The sequence below is a fragment of the Salmo trutta genome, chromosome 4 (assembly GCF_901001165.1).
Source record: "Salmo trutta chromosome 4, fSalTru1.1, whole genome shotgun sequence".
Lineage (NCBI taxonomy): Eukaryota > Metazoa > Chordata > Actinopteri > Salmoniformes > Salmonidae > Salmo > Salmo trutta.
In genome coordinates, this window is record NC_042960.1 from 68,925,405 (window position 1) to 68,940,237 (window position 14,833).

Below are 14,833 nucleotides of genomic sequence, written 5' to 3' on the forward strand. Positions count from 1 at the left end.
CACCAGCATGACTAGTATCTATGTGGACCCTACTACAGTTTAACCAGCTCAGCTATAGACTACACCAGCATGATTAGTATCTATGTGGACCCTACTACTGTTTAACCAGCTCAGCTATAGACTACACCAGCATGACTAGTATCTATGTGGACCCTACTACAGTTTAACCAGCTCAGCAGTACCATAGATATTAAACCCAGGATAGAGGGGCTGAGTGAATGTGGTCTGGACTCTGTGGAGGAGGGTCATTGTGTCAGAGACACTGTAGAAGGACAGAGTACCTGCCTTGTGATCCAGGTACAATCCTACTCTGGAGGACTGAGGGCCTGATACTTTAGTCTTAACATTATTGTGTCTGAACCAATAACAACCATTATAGCATTGTAAACTCCAGGACTTGTTATTGAATCCAAATCTATTATCTGTCTCTGTTCTGCTGATGTCTTTATATGAGACTGCTGTAATAACATACACCCCACTCCACTCCACCTCCCAGTAACAGCGTCCAGACAGACCCTCTCTACACAGAACCTGGCACTGGTTGGTGAATCTGTCTGGATGGTCAGTATATGGTTGGACTTGGCGTGTAGTGGTCACCTTTCTGTTCCCTTTAGACAGAGAGAGGTGTGTGTTTGCTGTGTTTGGGTCCAGTGTGAGCTGACAGGAATCTGGAAGAAGAGCAGAGCAGAGACCAATGAGGGGAGTCAGAACAATAAGTTAAGTCAGATACTGTATCTTCCCTGTCTTTGATTAGAGCACAGCAGAGATCAAATATGAGAAATATGAGGAGTCAGATAGATACCCAGTCTTTGATTAGATCTACTATTGCTATATATTTTGGGGGGGATTGTTAGGAGTGTCAGTAAAAAGAGACTGTTAGTTACTTCACAGTAAAGAGACTCACATTGAAACAACTGTTCTCTGGTCTTGGGCTCTGGAGGCAGTACAACATCCACTATATTAACTACAGACACACAAACACATTGACAGAGAGAGGGAATGTTATCATCATACCATATTCCACATGTATATGACAAGTAGGGAACTTTCAATGGTCTAAAGTTGATGTTCTTATTGTTTTCAACACACCTGTAGTGGAGATCTTGGTCCATTCTCCTTTAAGGAAGTCTTCTAGTTTCTCTCTCAGTTCAGACACAGTCTTACTCACATCTCCAAAGTACTGAAGAGGACGGACAACGATGCTGGGTAAGTCTGAAGATACACTGATACTGGAGAGAGACTGATAACTCTGGAGAGAGAGACAGAGAGAGAGAGAGAGAGAGGGAGAGGGAGAGGGACAGAGAGACAGGGACAGAGGGAGAGACACAGAGAGAGAGAGAGACAGAGAGAGACAGACACAGACAAAGAGGGAAAGGGAGAGACAGAGAGAGTTGGAGAGAGACTCAGACAAAGAGAGACAGAGACACACAGAGACAGAGAGAGAGGGAGAGACAGAGGGAGAGAGACACAGACAGACAGAGAGAGGAGGGACAGCGAGAGAGAGAGGAGTGACAGCGAGAGAGAGGGACAGGGAGAGAGACAGAGAGAGAGAGAGGAGGGACAGAGAGAGGGACAGAGAAAGAGGGACAGAGAGAAAGAGAGAGGGACAGAGAGAGGGACAGAGAGAGAGGGAGAGACAGAGAGAGAGAGAGGGACAGAGAGAGAGAGGAGGGACAGAGAGAGAGAGGGACAGGGAGAGAGACAGAGAGAGAGAGGATGGACAGAGAGAGAGGGAGAAGTACAGAGAGACAGACAGTTCAACATAATGATTGAGATGAATAGTTTCACATGAAGTTAATTTCATATCACATGTAACAAGTTAGTTCAGTTACCTGGAGGAAATAGATGTGATCCTCTGTGTGTGAGAGCTGCTCCAGCTCAGTGCTTCTCTTCCTCAGCTCAGCTATCTCCTGCTTCAGTTGCTCCAGGAATCCTTCAGCTTGACTCACTTGAGCCTTCTCTTGGGCTCTGATCAGCTCCTTCACCTCAGAGCTCCTTCTCTCAATGGAGCGGATCAGCTCAGTAAAGATCTGATCACTGTCCTCCACTGCTGCCTGTGCAGAGCGCTATTGAGAGAGAGAGAGAGAGAGAGAGAGAGAGAGAGAGAGAGAGAGAGAGAGAGAGAGAGAGAGAGAGAGAGAGAGAGAGACAGAGAGACACAGAGAGAGAGACACAGAGAGAGAGAGAGACAGACTCAGAGAGAGAGAGAGAGAGAGACACTCCCCACTCCTAAAAACACATTTCGTGCCACCACAACTTCCACACAATCACATTATACAGTACCCAACACCACAGTACACCATCCAGCACCATGCTTTCCACCTGGCCACCCCACCCCGGTCAACAGCCCTCCACCCCCCACAGACACTTGCCCAAGCCTCCCCCATTTCTCCTTCACCCAAATCCAGATAGCTGATGTTCTGAAAGAGCTGCAAAACCTGGATCCCTACAAATCAGCTGGGCTAAACAATCTGGACCCTCTCTTTCTAAACATATCACCGCCATTGTTGCAACCCCTATTACTAGTCTGTTCAACCTCTCTTTCGTATCGTCTGAGATCTCTGAAGATTGGAAAGCTGCCGCGGTCATCCCCCTCTTCAAAAGGGGAGACACTCTAGACCCAAACTGCTACAGACCTATATCTATCCTACCCTGCCTTTCTAAGGTCTTCAAAAGCCAAGTCAACAAACAGATTACCGACCATTTCCAATCCCACCGTACCTTCTCTGCTATGCGATCTGGTTTCAGAGCTGGTCATGGGTGCACCTCAGCCACGCTCAAGGTCCTAAACGATATCATAACCGCCATCGATAAGAGACATTACTGTGCAGCCGTATTCATAGACCTGGCCAAGGCTTTCGACTCTGTCAATCACCACATTCTTATTGGCAGACTCGACAGCCTTGGTTTCTCTAATGACTGCCTCGCCTGGTTTACCAACTACTTGTCAGATAGAGTTCAGTGTGTCAAATCGGGGGGCCAGTTGTCCGGACCTCTGGTAGTCTCTATGGGGGTACCACAGGGATCAAATCTCGGGCCGACTCTTTTCTCTGTATACATCAATGATGTTGCTCTTGCTGCTGGTGATTCTCTGATCCACCTCTACGCAGACGACACCATTCTGTATACTTCTGGCCCCTCTTTGGACACTGTGTTAACTAACCTCCAGACGAGATTCAATGCCATACAACTCTCCTTCCGTGGCCTCCAACTGCTCTTAAACGCTAGTAAAACTAAATGCATGCTTTTCGACCGATCGCTGCCCGCACCTGCCCGTCCGTCCAGCATCACCACTCTGGACGGTTCTGACCTAGAATATGTGGACAACTACAAATACCTAGGTGTCTGGTTAGACTGTAAACTCTCCTTCCAGACTCACATTAAGCAACTCCAATCCAAAGTTAAATCTAGAATCGGCTTCCAATTTCTCAACAAAGCCTCCTTCAAACATACCCTCGTAAAACTGACTATCCTACCGATCCTTGACTTCGGCGATGTAATTTACAAAGTAGCCCGCATCACTCTACTCAGCAAACTGGACGTAGTCTATCACAGTGCCATCTGTTTTATCACCAAAGCCCCATGTACTATCCACCACTGCGACCTGTATGCTCTCGTTGGCTGGTCCTCACTACATATCTGTCGCCAAACCCACTGGCTCCAGGTCATCTATAGGTCTTTGCTAGGTAAAACCCTGCATTATCTCCGCTCACTGCTTTGCTTTATCTTGACCAGGTCGCAGTTGTAAATGAGAACTTGTTCTCAACTGGCCTACCTGGTTAAATAAAGGTGAAATAAAAATAAATACAAAAAATAAAAGGCTTCTCCTCAGGCTGCTTATGTCAGTTTCATTGTTTGTTATGCTGTAAATTGTTATTTTATTGTTGTAAGTGATTAAATGAACTGGAACATTTTATATTTTGATGATGATGAAAGATAAATCGCGAACAAAATTACCTGAGGAAATATATTTTCCATGGTCCTCTTGACTAGAGTTTAAAGGTCCCGCCATAGCTCTATTCTCATTGGTCACTTCTTAGTTACCTCTTAGGCAATTCTTGGTTACTTCTTAGTTGCAGATGGTGATATGATTGGTTGTCGCAACCAGAAATTTCCTCGACCCACCCTAGTCAGGGGGGACGGGGTTCAATACATGCAATAGTTCATATTTTTTTCCTCTCCTAAAAGCAAAACAGGACTAATATGAGATATATAGCTAACTGTAAAGTAATGAGTGACCATTTTAGAAAATCATGTAGTCTTTGGTTGCATGCTATTTTATGTCAATCATATTGCTGCTTGTAGCCTATAACTGATGCTTCGTGGTCTTATGCTGCCATCAATTGGAAATATTTACCAATTAAAACTTATTAATTCACATAAAGACATTGGTGAGGCAGCTGAGAAATAAAGTGTATTTTTCTTATTAATTCCTGAGATCAGTCTCAAACCTGCCCCACAACAATTGCTGATTACTAGGTCACCCAGTTCTGCCTTGCAATAATAACTATAATAAAATAACAAAAAAAGGCAAATGCTTACATAGCATTTATTGTAATAAAATATATATTTAGTATTATAATGGTATTTACTAACATAATATTATTACTAAAATAGTTTTAGGCTACCCTACCCTAGAATTAGGGTTCAGGCTAAATTAGGTTATACGTAGGGTTAGAGTTTCTGTACAGCACTTTGTGACATCTGCTGATGTAAAAAGGGCTTCATAAATACATTTGATTGATTGTTAGGTTCAGGGTATTTAAAGAGAAAAACTGTATGGGTTTATATCTCTCTTGCTCCTCCCTGTGGTCTTCTGTGGATACTACATACCTCATTCACCACACTTGATAGACTCATAATCTGAGGTAGCAACTGTGTCAGAGCTACAAATCAATGAGCTCCACCTATCCATTTGGTTTACAACTCAGTGAACCTGCGCAGCATTCTCTCTATTTGATGCCTACGAACCAACAGATTTCAACGATTATCATATTACCCAGCAACTATTTAGGAACAATACGTTGTAATAAAAACATTGAAATAAGGTTATTTCTTAGTTTAAAACATGTCTACTGGCTGTTTAAATTGGCCACATCTTGAAAAAGAGGCCAGAAACATGCGTTTTGTTTAGGTTTTAAATGTTTTTCTGACAAAAAATATGGTGACCAGACCATGACCAGAAAATGTTTAATATTATGGTTATGCGCCAACCATCTAGTTCAATTTGATATTCCAGAGTTGCATTCATTTACTATAAAATGCTGTGTTTCCTTTGCAGCATTGTGTTGCAGAAGCAGTTGCAGTGCAGTTGGTGTCGTATTTACGTAGGATTTATCGAAAGGTATGTAAGGCAATAAATAGGCCATGGTGGCGAAGTAATTACAATATAGCAATTAAACACTGGAATGGTAGACGTGCAAGTAGAAATACTGGGGTGCAAATGAGCAAGATATATAAATAAATAAATACAGTATGGGGATGAGGTAGTTGGTTGGGCTGTTTACAGATGGGCAATGTACAGGTGCAGTGATCTGCTCTGACAGCTGGTGCTTAAAGCTAGTGAGGGAGATATGAGTCTCTAGCTTCAGTGATTTTTGTAGTTCGTTCCAGTCATTGGCAGCAGAGAACTGGAAGGAAAGGCACCCAAAGGAGGAATTGCCTTTGGGGGTGACCAAAAGCGTGCTAAGGATGGGTGCTGCTATGGTGACCAGTGGGCTGAGATAAGACAGGGCTTTACCTAGCAGAGACTTGTAGATGACCTCGAGCCAGTGGGTTTGGCGACGAATATGAAGAGAGGGCCAACCAATGAGAGCGCACAGGTCGCAATGGTGGGTAGTAGATGTTGATGTAAATGCACCAATACATATCCTTAAAGCTATATACTGGATTCTGTCCAGCTTCTGAAGACAAGTCTTTGCCGCTGTTCCATAAACTATTCACCCGTAATCAATTGTCGTCCTGATCAGAGCTCTATAAATATCCATCAACAATTGTCTGTTAGCATCCCATTCATAACCAAAGACCCACACAACCAACTACCACGAAAGTGATGTAATGAGAGAGAGAGAGACATCGTTACAACACTGTCCATAGACATAATATAACGTCTCTTCTTCGGAGATTAATGGCGGTTGGCATCCAATATGTTGCATTACCGCCCCCAACTGGACTATTTATTTTTAACCTTTATTTAACTAGGCAAGTCAGTTAAGAACAGATTCTTATTTTCAATGACAGCCTAGGAACAGTGGGTTAACTGCCTTGTTCAGGGGCAGAACGACAGATTTGTACCTTGTCAGCTCAGGCATTCGCTCTTGCCACCTTTTGGTTACTAGTCCAACACTCTAACCACTAGGCTACGCTGCCGCCCCACTATAATATAACCTGCCTCTCTCGCACCGGACACTTCCGATCCCCAGCAACATGGACACCCCTACAGTTGACACACACCACTTTATCCACCAAAACTACACAATCCTCTATCCCATGACCTCCTGCACACTTCCCACATCTTGGAATCTCCCTCCTACAAACTGCTGCAACATGACCATAAACGTTGCACCTGAAACAGCTCAGTGGATTCAACACAAAGACTCTAACAGGATAACTGATATATCCCAACATGACTTTGTCGGGTAAAGACTCAAACGCTGACAGTGACTCCTCTGTTTCACCACGCTCACCACCTGGTATGCTTCACACCAAACGGTGGGCATCACAAACACCAAGAGCATTCAACTTCAATTGCTCCACCTCCACACTAACGCTACCCCAGAAATCACTCCTTTCAATGGTGCCCTGTTCCTAAGAGCAAAACAAACTGCTGCAACATGACCATAAACACTGCACCTGAAACAGCTCAGTGGATTGTTGGGTAAAGACTCAAAACTCAAAAGGACAGACAGTGACTCACTGAATCAACTGCAACCAACTCCTTTCCCTCCCACCCTGAAACCACAAATGGATCTGCCAAATGGTATGGATCCACTTTCTCCAAAAATGTAACTCCTACAGCACCAGATTCTTCTTTATCATGTCCATTGATGCCAGGCTCTGGTTCTGATCTCTTCTCCACACCTTCTACCTCACTTAACTCTCCCTCATTCATTTCCATTTCACCTCCAGAACTCAGTCTGGCGCACGGCTCTCTCTGTTTACACTTTAATTATAACATTTGAAATGTCTCTATTCCTTTGAAACTTTTGTCAGTGTAATGTTTATTGTTCATTTCTGATTGTTTGTTTCACTTTTGTATATTATCTACCTCACTTGCTTTGGCAATGTTAACATATGTTTCCCATGCCAATAAAGCCATTTGAATTGAATTGAGAGAGGTATTTATAGGGGACATGAGTCAGTCATGATTATGTGATGATGTAGCCCCGCCTGCAACTTCAAAGTCAGCCCTCGGACCAATAGGGAATGTTCTCTTGGTGTAATGGTCAAGATGTTGGTTTCTCCCACAATAGACCTGGGTTCATATCCCATCAGTTACATAAAGCAGTCTGATAGGGGTCCAGACATAGTGGGATTGGAGAAGGTTCCCTCTATTTCTCTCTCTCTCTGACTGGAGGTGACAGGTAAAATGGTGTGTCTCCTCTGGTCAACAATACTCACCTTGAGAGACTCCACAGCCTGTTGGAGCTCCTTCAGCTCCTTCTCTCTCTCCTGGAATCTCTGCTGGACCTTCTGCTGACTTATCCCCAGCTGCCTCTGTGGAAAATCACTCTTCAATGAGCTATACAGCTTTATTTGTCCAGTAGATCAATTGTATAGTCATGTGACCTAGGGCCCATAGAAGATAGGGATAAACATTTTGAGGAAGTGTCTGTGTGAAATTATATTATTATGTTGTTATGTGAATGATTATAGTTTTAGCAGCACCCAAATTAGGGACCTTATTGGGTGTTTGATAACGAATGATAATGGTGTTAGACTTTAAAAAATTGTGATACATTTGGAGAATCTGGGTTAACATATCTATATACTCAAGGTTTGTGTTCATATATGTTCTAATGTGGATCAATTTAATTTGAATAATCTCATATTCAAACAGTCTTAGTTCCTACTGTATCTTTAATTATTTGTTTATCAGACAGTCACCAACAAGTTGTTCTGGTCTTACCTGTTTCTCAGTCCTCTCTGCTGCAGCTGACACTGTATCATGGCCTTTATGTTCATCCATTGTACACAGATAACAGATACACTGCTGATCGGTACGACAGTAAACCTCCAGCAGTTTGTCATGATGAGAGCAGATCTTCTCCTGTAGTTGTGCGGTGGCTTTGACCAGCTTGTGCTTCTTCAAAGCAAGAGATTCATAGTGAGATTGGAGGTGAGTCTCACAGTAAGAGGCCAGACATGCCAAACAGGACATGAGGGCTTTCTGCTTTCTGGTCCCAGTGCAGAAATCACACACCACATCTCCAGGTCCAGCATAGCACAGAGCAGGAGGGGGAGCAGCCTGGAGTCCTGTCTTCTTCAGTTTCTCCACCACCTCAGCCAGCACAGTGCTCCTGTTCAGAACAGGTCTTGGAGTGAAGGTCTGTCTGCACTGAGGACAGCTATAGACCCCTTTCAGATCATCCTGATCCCAGCAGTCCTCAATACAGCTCCTACAGTAACTGTGTCCACAGGGGATGGTGACTGGCTCCTTCAGTAGATCCAGACAGACAGAACAACAGAACTGGTCCTGGTCCAGAAGAACTCCCTGCTGAGCCATTTGGACTGTTCTTCACTCTCACACAGACAGACGACACAGAGACTCAGATCAGTTTCCTTTTCTTAGAAAATAGTTTTGGGGTGTGGGATGGACTTCCTGCTTCTGCCAGAGATGTGGGGTTAGAGGGAGGGAGGGAGGGAGAGAACTGCATGCAACATCGAGAAGGAGACAAAGTTATTAGTTCCTAGGTTAGGGCCTTTAATAAGGAATAAATCTAACACACGTGAGTTGTTGAAATATATAAAGGGTAACAGTTTCTATGAACTGCATATTATAGTTATTTTAATGACCTTTACAATGCCTTAATACACTTATGTGTTATAACACTGGTTATAAGTGTCTATAATTATTCATAAGTGGTTGTAATGAGGGGGGGGTTGCTTGATATTGGGGCGGCAGGTAGCTTAGTGTTTAGAGCGTTGGGCCAGTAACCGAAAGGTTGCTATATTGAATCCCCGAGCTGACAAGGTATAAATCTGTCGTTCTGCCCCTGAACAAGGCAGAACGAGGCCATCATTGTAAATAAGAATTTGTAGTTAACTGACTTAGTTAAATAAAGTTTAAATAAAAATGTAATAAAAATATTGATACAATGTACTGTAGTTGAAATGAATACTGTATGTATTGACTGATCAGAACCAAGAGTGTGGCCTGCAGGTAAACAAGACACCACTGAATCCTCTGGTCTTCTAGAACCAAGAGGGTGGCCTGCAGGTAAACAAGACACCACTGAATCCTCTGGTCTTCTAGAACCAAGAGGGTGGCCTGCAGGTAAACAAGACACCACTGAATCCTCTGGTCGTCTAGAACCAAGAGGGTGGCCTGCAGGTAAACAAGACACCACTGAATCCTCTGGTCTTCTAGAACCAAGATGGTGGCCGGCAGGTAAACAAGACACCACTGAATCCTCTGGTCTTCTAGAACCAAGAGGGTGGCCTGCAGGTAAACAAGACACCACTGAATCCTCTGGTCTTCTAGAACCAAGAGGGTGGCCTGCAGGTAAACAAGACACCACTGAATCCTCTGGTCTTCTAGAACCAAGAGGGTGGCCTGCAGGTAAACAAGACACCACTGAATCCTTTGCAGCTTCTAATTGGGCCAGGAGTTTTCCAGGCTACGTCTCCTGGCAGGAAATACTTTGTCTCTAGTTATATTAATGTTCACAGTGAGTCCATGTAACTTATTATGTGACTTGTTAAGTACATTTTAACTGGACTACAGTGCATTCTAGAAGTATTCAGCTACTTTGACTTTTTCCACATGTTACGTTACAGCCTTATTCTAAAATGGATTCAATTGTTTTTTTACCTCATCAATCTACACACAAAACCCCATAATGACAAAGCAAAAACAGGTTTTTAGAAATGTTGGCAAAAATAAAACATTTAAAAATACTGAACATTTACATAAGTATTCAGACTCTTTACTCAGTACTTTGTTGAATCACCTTTGGCAGCGATTACAGCCTCGAGTCTTCCTGGATATGATGCTACAAGCTCGGCACACCTGTATTTGGGAGTTTCTCCCATTCCTCTCTGCAGATCCTCTCAAGCTCTGACATGCACTGTCAACCTTATATATATTTATTTATTTTTATTTTATTTAATTTCACCTTTATTTAACCAGGTAGGCTAGTTGAGAACAAGTTCTCATTTACAACTGCGACCTGGCCAAGATAAAGAAAAGCAGACCCTCCGTTTCAGTTGATTTTCTTCAGTTTGGTGCCTAGTGAATATGACTCAGGTCTCCGTGGAAACATCAATGTAAATTCACCTTTGATTTTTACTCCTCACTTTCCCTTTCAGGTCCATAGGGTTTTACTGCCCCCTGCTGGAGACTGGAGCACACTGCAGTCCCTGGCTTTCTTTGTGCAGCTGAAGGATGAGGTCCTCATCACCTGTTGTGACGGGTCCAACAAATATCCCCCGGTGAAGGCAGGGTCCTATCTCATCCAACACTTCAATGACTCTTATAGGAGGAAGAGACCATTATCTATCTAACATGAATTATATTGTGTAATTACTTCAGTGATAAAGAATGTCAGTAATGAGAGAATAAATAAGTAAACCTTTTGATGTTACCATACTCTCTCTACGTTAACAAAGGTCTTTCCAAGAGTCCATTCTGTAGAGTGGAGAGAAAAGGGGGAATGGTATTTATGGGGGGTCATAAACCGCCCCCAACAGGGCAACTTCATGACAGTATACAGCAAGAAAGCTACATAGAACATGATTCATTGGGTTGGTTCCTGTCTGGCACCGTCTCCTATCTTATAGAACATGCTTCACAGGGTTGGTTCCTGTCTGGCACCGTCTCCTATCTTATAGAACATGCTTCACAGGGTTGGTTCCTGTCTGGCACCGTCTCCTATCTTATAGAACATGCTTCACAGGGTTGGTTCCTGTCTGGTACCGTCTCCTATCTTATAGAACATGCTTCACAGGGTTGGTTCCTGTCTGGTACTGCCTCCTATCTTATAGAACATGCTTCACAGGGTTGGTTCCTGTCTGGCACCGTCTCCTATCTTATAGAACATGCTTCACAGGGTTGGTTCCTGTCTGGCACCGTCTCCTATCTTATAGAACATGCTTCACAGGGTTGGTTCCTGTCTGGCACCGTCTCCTATCTTATAGAACATGCTTCACAGGGTTGGTTCCTGTCTGGCACCGTCTCCTATCTTATAGAACATGCTTCACAGGGTTGGTTCCTGTCTGGCACCGTCTCCTATCTTAATTGAAGATATTCTGGGCGTTCTGCCAAAAGGTCTGAGGAGGAGGGTATGACCGTCTCCCCGTCATATCTCTACCCTGCACCTACAGGAACCAATGATTGTGTGAGACAAGATGTACAATTCATGGCTATAGATTCAGACAACAACATTCCTGTTACACTGTGAAAACTGTAATACATGGATACTTCTTTGAATGTACTTATCTTGTAAACTGCAATTATGTTATTGAGACAGAATAAGTCAGTAATGAGAGAATAAATAAGTCCAGTCCAACCATTACCTCTCTCCTCTTTCACATCCCTCTATCATCTCTCCATGGGGGAGTACAACCATTACCTCTCTCCTCTTTCACATCCCTCTATCATCTCTCCATGGGGGAGTACAACCATTACCTCTCTCCTCTTTCACATCCCTCTATCATCTCTCCATGGGGGAGTACAACCATTACCTCTCTCCTCTTTCACATCCCTCTATCATCTCTCCATGGGGGAGTACAACCATTACCTCTCTCCTCTTTCACATCCCTCTATCATCTCTCCATGGGGGAGTACAACCATTACCTCTCTCCTCTTTCACATCCCTCTATCATCTCTCCATGGGGGCGTCCCAATAATCTCTCCTTCCTCCTGAAGTGGAGCTTTCCTTCTCTACTCTTCACAAGTGTAAAATCATTGGATTGGTGTTGACATGGAGTAGAGGGAGTTTACATATACCAGTCATTTCCTTTTAAATCCATGAAGGGAAGTGGACAAGTTCACACTTAGAGAGAAAGGAGATAATTGGGACACACCCCATGTGTTCTGATAACTACAGGAATTAAACCATATTGAGGTTGTCTGCTTTCTGAGAGCTAGAGAGAGAGAGAGAGAACATCAGGTAAAGTTGTGGAGATGAGGGAATATGTGATCAGAACCCCTCCAGTCTGGTTAACTACAGTTAGGTCCAGTATGGACTATCAATACAAGTCACCATTTAGAATGTGACCCAGTTCAATGGGTCTGAACAGAACTGGGGGATGTCAGACATGAAGATGCCTAAACACAACTGGAATATTCCCCCACACCACTAGCTCACCTCCACACAATCCATTTACAAATTAAAGACACACCTTGGAATAAATAACAAAGGACAACTATTACTAGATGAAGTTTAGTGTTGTATTTTTTATTTCCCATCACCATAAATCATATTTAATCACTGAACAGTAGCAGACCTAACTTCATCTGTTCCTGACTCTGGATAGTGGATTAAAAAGACCATCAATCTCCAATGATATTAAAGTACTATTCTGAATATTACTGATATACTGAGTGGCAAGTCAAGATATCTGCTGGTTTTATTGTTTGGTCATTAGCACCACCTGCTGGACAGGTTTAATGTTGCTGGACTGAGCAGTATGGGAGGATGAAAGATGACACATTTAGGGCAGGTTTCCTGGACATCTACATTGAACATACTTTTTAGTCCAGGACTAGGATTAATCTGTGTCTGGGAAACCAGACCATATACTTTAGTAGAAAGTAAGTGATTCCAGCTTGTAGTGGGCTGACTAGTCCTGAATTGTCCTTTTGTTCCTGGACCATTTTCCATGCAGCTCCAGGTGACAGAGAACACATCAATTAGGGCCGAGCCTACAAGCTGATCAATGATACTGAGGAGAATAACATAGAGACAGAGAACCAACTGAGAAAACATATCAATGGTTGTGAATGACAACCAATATACATCAACACCATACATCATGATTCATGGAAATGTACAACATTAAAACATTGCAATTACAAAAATATGAATACATTGAATGTTTATTTTAATTCAGAACATCTGAAGATCAAATCAGTTAAATCATTGTAGATAAAACAGAGTAGAATGAATCATCACATCTGGGGACCATCACCACCAGCATGACTAGTATCTATGTGGACCCTACTACAGTTTAACCAGCTCAGCTATAGACTACACCAGCATGACTAGTATCTATGTGGACCCTACTACAGTTTACCCAGCTCAGCTATAGACTACACCAGCATGACTAGTATCTATGTGGACCCTACTACAGTTTAACCAGCTCAGCTATAGACTACACCAGCATGACTAGTATCTATGTGGACCCTACTACAGTTTAACCAGCTCAGCTATAGACTACACCAGCATGACTAGTATCTATGTGGACCCTACTACAGTTTAACCAGCTCAGCTATAGACTACACCAGCATGACTAGTATCTATGTGGACCCTACTACAGTTTACCAGCTCAGCTATAGACTACACCAGCATGACTAGTATCTATGTGGACCCTACTACAGTTTAACCAGCTCAGCTATAGACTATACCAGCATGACTAGTATCTATGTGGACCCTACTACAGTTTACCAGCTCAGCTATAGACTACACCAGCATGACTAGTATCTATGTGGACCCTACTACAGTTTAACCAGCTCAGCTATAGACTACACCAGCATGACTAGTATCTATGTGGACCCTACTACAGTTTAACCAGCTCAGCAGTACCATAGATATTAAACCCAGGATAGAGGGGCTGAGTGAATGTGGTCTGGACTCTGTGGAGGAGGGTCATTGTGTCAGAGACACTGTAGAAGGACAGAGTACCTGCCTTGTGATCCAGGTACACTCCTACTCTGGAGGACTGAGGGCCTGATACTTCAGTCTCAACATTATTGTGTGTGAACCAATAACCATCACTAGAGCACTGTAAACTCCAGGACTTGTTATTGTATCCAAATCCACTATCTGTCTCTGTTCTGCTGATGTCTTTATATGAGACTGCTGTTTCAACCCACTACCCACTCCACTCCACCTCCGAGTAACAGCGTCCAGACAGACCCTCTCTACACAGAACCTGACACCGGTTGGTGAATCTGTCTGGATGGTCAGTATATGGTTGGACTTGGCCTCTATGTGTCACCTTTCTGTTCCCTTTAGACAGAGAGAGGCGTGTGTGTGCTGTGTTTGGGTCCAGTGTGAGCTGACAGGAATCTGGGAGAAGAGCAGAGCAGAGACCAATGAGGGGAGTCAGAACAATAAGTTAAGTCAGATACTGTATCTACCCTGTCTTTGATTAGAGCACAGCAGAGATCAAATCAGAGAAATATGAGGAGTCAGATAGATACCCAGTCTTTGATTAGATTTACTATTGCTATATATTTCTAGAGGGATTGTTAGGAGTGTCAGTAAAAAGAGACTGTTAGTTACTTCACAATAAAGAGACTCACATTGTAACAACTGTTCTCTGGTCTTGGGCTCTGGAGGCAGTAAAACATCCACTATATTCACTACAGACACACAAACACATTGACAGAGAGAGGGAATGTTATCATCATACCATATTCCACATGTATATGACTAGTAGGGAGCTT

At 43.2% G+C, this 14,833-nt stretch overlaps 2 protein-coding genes across 2 annotated transcripts in view; both read right to left on the reverse strand.

Annotated features, from left to right (window-relative positions):
• Positions 1-156: 156 nt before the first annotated feature.
• On the reverse strand, positions 157-9,161 carry LOC115191435 (tripartite motif-containing protein 16-like). The gene is made up of 6 exons (XM_029749285.1): positions 8,129-9,161; positions 7,621-7,716; positions 1,833-2,066; positions 1,090-1,249; positions 905-964; positions 157-668 (listed from the first exon to the last, which is right to left on the reverse strand). Exons 1-6 carry the CDS (start codon positions 8,723-8,725, stop codon positions 157-159), a joined length of 1,659 nt encoding a protein of 552 aa, XP_029605145.1. The 5' UTR covers positions 8,726-9,161.
• Positions 9,162-13,987: 4,826 nt separating this feature from the next.
• Positions 13,988-14,833, reverse strand: part of LOC115191443 (tripartite motif-containing protein 16-like) — a 14,377-nt gene continuing 13,531 nt past the window's right edge. Inside the window, exons 5-6 of the mRNA XM_029749294.1 lie at positions 14,690-14,749; positions 13,988-14,453 (exon numbers count right to left, since the gene is read on the reverse strand). Coding sequence (XP_029605154.1) covers positions 14,257-14,453; positions 14,690-14,749 — 257 coding nt within the window. The 3' untranslated portion in view covers positions 13,988-14,256. The remainder of the gene's footprint in view (positions 14,454-14,689; positions 14,750-14,833) is intronic.